Below are 6,938 nucleotides of genomic sequence, written 5' to 3' on the forward strand. Positions count from 1 at the left end.
GTGGGTAGGGAACAGTTACAAATTTATTGTAATTACTGAGCCTAGACAAAGATAGTAAACCACTAGACTGGAGACAGTGGAAAAACAGCAAAGGTAAAGAAGTGGGACAAGCGACTCACTCCTTCTCTCCATTCTCATTCATCTTGCAAATTCCTTTTTTTGTGTTCATTTAACATAATCTGGGAACCTAAAACTACACTTTGAAGTATATGGTCGGTCTCTGGACATTATCAACTGTTTGCTCATTTCCTTAGAGCTACAAATAACCATCTACTCTCTCTCTTCACCATTTCAACATCTGCAATATGTTCTCCCAAATACCTTACTTCAGTCAGTTAAAAAGCAAAACAAAACTAAAATTATCCTTCGTTTTACACAATATTTTCAATTTTTTCTTTGTAATTTTTTCCTTCATTCTTAAACTTGCCAATCAGGCCTCCTGCAAATTCCCACGGAAGCAGGGTTCCCTAATTAACAAAACACAAAATTCAAAAAGAAAACCAATCCTGCCATTTCTGAGCTTAAGGAAACCTGAAACTTTCCTTCAAAACTCTGTGGCATTGCTCAGTACTTTAGTGCCTAATTCCTACAACGAGCTAAGATCAGAAAAATCACTACATAATAGGAATCTCGAAATGCGCAAGGCTTGAGAACATGAGTTTTCAACATACAGCTTGCTCTTTCAGGATCTGTCTTCTTATTTGCATACATTTCTGAGCAGGAAGTTATGCGCAGCACTTTTAGTCTCCGCGTGAAAAGGTCTTTCATGCTAATCTAATTCAATTCAGTTCTCCTTTTTCTTTCTTCTTCTCCTCGCCCTCTTCTCAGGGAAGGAATCGTCAAAAATCAATGTTTCAACAGATCTCGCGGTGCTATTCGAGATTCCCTACTAAAAAAAAAAAAAAAATAGAATTGATGCAAACAGCCTGTTCCTTCCGGGGTTTTGGGCTGGAACTGCAGCGCTTAGAGAGCCCAGTGAAGCTGCTAAAGGCGGAGGCGGGGCTCTGGCGAGTTCCCCTTCCACCTTCCCCCACCCTTCTCTGCCAACCGCTGTTTCAGCCCCTAGCTGGATTCCAGCCATTGCTGCAGCTGCTCCACAGCCCTTTTCAGGACTCAAACAACCGCAGCCGCTGTTCCCAGGATGGTGATCCGTGTATATATTGCATCTTCTTCTGGCTCTACGGCGGTAAGGAGAGTGGGGAGTCCACCTTTGTTGTTTTCCTACACACCAGTCCTCTGCTGCCCCAGAACCATTAAAATGCAGAAGTTCCTCTGGCAGTTTCTCCTTCGGAAGACTCATGCATCCCCACCCCACCCCTCTTCCCCTTTTCCCTTTGTTGCATCGATTTCATTTTTTTTTTTTTCCCATAGAGTTCAGCTTTGTTTGCTTCGTGACATTGGGGGGCACATTTCTCCTTTGAAGGAAAACGAAAGCTACCAAGTTTTGGGAGATGGGAGTTGGTGCTATACGGTCTTTAGGGTTACGTGAAGTCAAGTAAAATCGCACACTGGTGAGTTTCAAGAGTGAGACTTTGATGAATACGCCCTAAGTACTGAGGCAAGGAGGAGTGCACTTCTGTAAAGGATGGGGGTACACGTGCTGTAACTGGTGGGGTTTGAGTGGAGGCCTACTGAGGCATTGTGATTATTCTGGGTGAGTGAGACCCTGGTAATAGAGTTATTTTGAGAGTGTGTAGAAGAGAGAGTGGTTAACTTGAGCTTAAAGGCCTGTTAGAACTAGACAAACTGGGAGGGGAAGTTGGGAACAATGACGTAAATTTTTTTTACCTTAATATGACAAGAGATTCAGTCTTCCTCCCCATATTGTCCCTTATTTTGACTTTTTCTATTTTTTCAAAATATTTTACTTTTAAAGTTCCCTCAGTGCTTCAAATATATTGAGAACTGAGTTGCTTCTTGTGTAGTGCCAGGCTGAGTGGCTGCTGCTTCAAATGATAGGACTTTCTCCTTCATGGATTCACTTACTCTTAATTTAGAATAACAAATTTTCAGCAGCTGTCGGGAGAATATGATAAACTGGGGTGCAAGACGAGTGCATATTCATGATAAATGAAAGTACTTCTGCTTTTCACAACTCAAGAGAAAGGCAGACAGTGGCGAGAACAGATGTGTGGGCTCAGGGTGTAGGATATAGGAACCCCTTCCTTCTTCTTGAGCTGCAGAGCAGAGCTAATCCAGGTTGTTGTGTGTTTTTATTTTTTGGCTTGTTTATTTACACCTTAGAGGATGTGGAATAGAACTGGAGGTTATGTTAAATCACAAGAACCTTGATATTTGAACTTTGTCTTCTCTGTCCACCGTGTGTGGATGTGTTTATGCAATTTTGGAATATCAGATAATTTAAACTTACATTTTTTGAACAAGTTTAGGTTGAAAAAAAGAACAACTTTTATATTGCCTTTGGACCTCATTTTATGAGCCTCTTGCTTTATTATTTTCCATACATATTGTCTAATACTTCAAAGTAAAATTTGAGTTGCTCAGAGTCTCAACTCAATCCAATAATTGTAAAGTCCAGCTTAATGCCTTTAGTTAAACCCCTAATGAGACTGAACAGATCAGGCAGTTAGTTTTGCTTTGGGAGTCATACAGTTTCAATACTGTTATTTATCCTTTGCTTTCTCCTTCCTCTACCCCTCCTTCAAAAGTAGATTCAAGAAGAAACTACTTTCAGAATTTCTATTCAAGTAAGAATAACTGCACCTCTCTTTGTTAGGTCTTAAGTTTCCAAGAGTCTTAGAAATGGCTGCTGTCTTCTATTATTTCCTTTATTGGATTCCATTTTTTTTTTTTTTTTTTTTTTTTTTTTTTTTTAGATTTCAACTTTTATTTTAGATTCCAAGGGTACATGTGCAGGTTTGACACATGGGTATACCGTGCAGGGTTTGGGGTACCATTGAACTTCTCACCCTGGTAGTGAGCGTAGTACCCAATAGGTAATTTTACAACCTTTGCCTTCCTCCCTCCCTCCTCTGTAGTCTCCAGTGTCTATTGTTCCCATCTTTGTTGGACTCTATTGTTGAAGACCATGCAAATGGCAGATGTTTATGGTATTTGTATTTTATTTCAGTTTTTTAATCATGGGTAATTAGAAATTTATCTACTGTAGTAATTACAGTTCATATGAACCTGTTATCAAAATTCTACTTCATAATACCAAAATAAATCCTTGCTTTATTATAATATTACAACACTTTTAAATAATACCAAAACAGTGTAAAGTGAGTACTTCTTTGTAACATGAATGGAGTGGTGATTATTTACTTCAGAAAGGCACTTTTCAGTTTGCTGTACTAAAGTTTTCCTTTAAGATTGATGCCCTGTTTGTTTTAATACATAAGTTAGAAAGTTTTGAGCAAATATCCTGATGGAACCCTACAATTGCAGATAGTGAGATACTTCAATTTGAAGTGACTAAGTTTAGTTGTCTGAAGAACAGTTAAAAGCTTCTTTGCTTTGGATTGGTAGTAGCAATTTATAAATATATAATGACTGTTTCTTAATCTTCCTACTGATTGTCATTAAAAAAACAGCAATAATAGATGTTATACTGGTTATACTGGGCAGAGTGGGGGATCTGGATCTGTGATAATTGGCAAGACAATGTTAACTTATTTTGTCTATATCCCAAGAGTCTTTGTACCTCATAGCCTTATTTAAAAAAAAATGTTTAAAAAAAGTGGCCTCATAGTGAAGAGTAGCACTTGCTTCTTAAAGGTTTAGAAATGAAAACAAGTATGTTGGTCTTTGCAATGGATTCCATTTTTAATTTTTATTGATATATCATAATTGCGCATATTTACGGGGAACATATGATATTTTGATACATGCACACAATGTGTGATGATCAAATTAGGGTAATTAAGATATCCATTACTGCAAACATTTATCATTTATTTGTGTTGGGAACATTCCAAATATTCTAGCTGTTTTTTTCTAGCTATACAGTAAATTATATTGGTAACTATAGTCACTATTGTGCAATTGAACAGTGGATCTTATTCCTTCTATCTAACTGTAGTTTTTTACTCATTAACCAACCTCTCTTCATCCCTCTTTCCCCCTACCCTTCTCAGCCTCTGGTAACCACCATTCTACTCAATATCTTCATGGGATCGACTTTTTTAGCTCCCACCTGGGTGAGAAGGTGTGATGTGTCTTTTGTCTTTCTGTGTTATGTCTTAGTTCACTTAAAATAATGTTCTCCAGGCTCATCCATGCTGTCACAAATAACAGAATGTCACTTTTTTATGGCTGAATAATATTTTATTTTGTGTGTGTATATGTATGTGTGTGTATATATATATATATTTTATATACATTATATATATATATCACATTTCCTTTATTCATTCATCCATTGATGGACATTTAGCCACATATCATAGTTATTTTGAATAGTTCTTTAATAAACATGGGAGTGCAGATGTTTCTTTGATATACTGATATCCTGTCTTTTGGATATATACCCAAAAGTGAGATTGCTAAATCATGTGGTAGTTCTATTTTTGTTTTTTGAGGAACCTCTATGTTGTTTTCCATGGCAGCTCTAGATCATGTGGTAGTTCTATTTTTGCTTTTTTGAGAAATCTTTGTGCTGTTTTCCATAGCAGCTGTACTAATTTACATTCCCACCAAAAGTATACTAGTATTCCGCTTTCTCAGTGCCCTTACCAGCATTTGTTATCTTTTTGGTAATAGCCATTTTAATTGGAGTGAGATGTTACCTCATTATGGTTTTGATTTGCATTTCCCTGATGGTTAGTGATGCTGAACAGTTTTTCTTATACCTGTTTGCAATTTGTGTGTCTTCTTTTGTGAAATGTTTATTGAAATCATTTGCCATTTTAAAAAATTTGATTATTTGTTTGTTTGTGGGTTTCTTTTTTGCTACTGACTCCCTTATATATTCCACATATTAATCTCTTGTCAGATGGATAGTTTGAAAATATTTCCTCCCATTTTTAGGTTTCTCCTCACTTTATTGATTGTTTCCTTTGCTGTGCAGAAGCTTTTAGCTTAATGTAGCTCCATTTGTCTATTTTACTTTCATTGCCTGTTTTCAGGTTTTGCCCAAAAAATCTTTGCTCAGACCAAAGTAATGGACTTCTTGATGGTAACCATAATAATGATAGTCAGTAGAAACCCTTAAGTATGTCAGATACTATCTCATTTTTTAAAAAAATAATCCTTTGAATTAAGCACTATGATTATCTCTGTTTTTCAGAGAAGGAAATACAGTATACAGGTTCAAAGAGTAAATAACTTTCTCAAGGTTACACAGTTAGTAAGCCATAGAGCTTGAATTCAAGCAAGATGTTTGAATCCAAAGAATATATACTTAACCACAAAGAAATGCATCCTTCCAGTGATTTATGGCAACTAGTAGGCATGAGGAGATAAATTTGAACATGAGGTAAGAGGTAGGGGAGGAAGTAAGTCCTGTAAGTGGAAGAAGAGTTGCCCCGGCATGTACATATAGGGGAATAGAGAAATGGGCAGCTAGTGTGTAGGAGGGATATTATGTCTAAAAGGGAATGTCAGTAAGAAGGGTAAGTGACTGTTCACCCAAGGCCAAGAAGATAGAGAAGACCTACACAGTTGGAAAGCCTAAACTGGTCTGGTATAGGTCAAGGTATAAAATTCAGGCCTTAATACTGTTTAGTTTGATGGGAACCATTTAACAAGAACGCAGCTTCCAAGTTGTCTGTCTATATGAAATAATTTCTGCCTGTTCAGAATTGTTTATGCATGTTTTAACTCACTGTGACACAGAGGTATATGCCACGTTTTGTTTCTTGAAATTGTAATGCCTTGTAAATTTACATTTAATGGAAAACAGGAATCCCAGAGCCTATATAACTTAATAGATTGCAATAACTTTTTTAAACAAAAATCAACATTGGCCTAGGATGAGACTTGCTAGAGTGATGATAGCTTGGAGAATTTTAACTAGTTTGGCTGTTTTTCCCCATACTTATTTCCCTACGACCCATAATGATCTCCATTTCATGGCATCTATGCATTCTATTTGTGCCTTGGTTTAGGAATTTTAAGATTGTGGGAAATAGATTTCTTAGGGTTTTTATTGTGAAGTAACTTTAAAAAGTTGATATATTTTATATAACTGATAAAACAGAAGCTGGTTGTAGCTTGGATTGTCCATAAATTAAATATACATAATTTTCCTCTATGGTTGTACTCTGCACAATTTATAACAACAGATAAAACAACATTCTTGATTGTGTAATCATTAGTCACTAGTCACAGTATTTTCTTCATCTGGATAATATAGAAGAGCAAGACACAGTTCTGCATTATGTGATTCTCAAATAATTGTATTTTAGGTGCAGAATGGTTTGCTGCTCTTTCTCTGTATTTTTACAGTAAACATTGATTTTATGTATGCAAAGATTTTTGTCATATCTTCCAAAGTTTGTCTGAATGTTGTTTAAAGGTGTTCATAGAAAACGTTCACTTAGAAGACTAAAATTAGAAACTGTTCACCAAATGACTGGGACATGCTTTTTGGAGGTCCCTAACAGTGGAAAATGGCAGCTTTCACATGGCAAATGCAGAGACTCAAGATCAGTGCTTTCAAATTGATGCTTAGTATTTGATGGCTGATTTCCTAAATTTCACAGAAACATTGGAAGAATTTGGCCCAAAAAGAGGCTGATCAGTGATCAGTGATGGTGATTCTTGGGCATTTAAAAAGATGCTTAAATGTTGAATGGTTGTAGGGAAGAATATATTGTGAAAGTTTAGTAAAAGATTCATTATCTGGGCCAGGTGCAGTGGCTCACGCCTGTAATCCCAGCACTTTGGGAGGCCGATCCAGGTGGATCACGAGGTCAGGAGTTCAAGAGCAGCCTGGCCAATATAGTGAAACCCTGTCTCTACTAAAAATACAAAAA

General features: G+C 36.6%; 1 protein-coding gene across 1 annotated transcript; it reads left to right on the forward strand.

The window, feature by feature from the left end:
- The first annotated feature begins 744 nt into the window (after positions 1-744).
- On the forward strand, positions 745-1,529 carry LOC108513272 (uncharacterized). The gene is made up of 2 exons (XM_017848978.1): positions 745-1,186; positions 1,372-1,529. The coding sequence occupies exons 1-2, from the start codon at positions 850-852 to the stop codon at positions 1,419-1,421; spliced, it is 387 nt and encodes a 128-aa protein (XP_017704467.1). The 5' UTR covers positions 745-849; the 3' UTR covers positions 1,422-1,529.
- Positions 1,530-6,938: the final 5,409 nt, after the last annotated feature.

The sequence above is a fragment of the Rhinopithecus bieti genome, unplaced genomic scaffold (genome assembly GCF_001698545.2).
Source record: "Rhinopithecus bieti isolate Rb0 unplaced genomic scaffold, ASM169854v2 scaffold_32665, whole genome shotgun sequence".
NCBI lineage: Eukaryota > Metazoa > Chordata > Mammalia > Primates > Cercopithecidae > Rhinopithecus > Rhinopithecus bieti.

Excerpts from the sequence above, each read along its gene's own strand:
- LOC108513272 (XM_017848978.1), top strand. The coding sequence starts at position 850 with ATGTTTCAACAGATCTCGCGGTGCTATTCGAGATTCCCTACTAAAAAA. Across the intron at positions 1,187-1,371 it reads CTTCTTCTGGCTCTACGGCG|AGTTCAGCTTTGTTTGCTTC; the intron begins GTAAGGAGAGTG and ends TTTTTCCCATAG.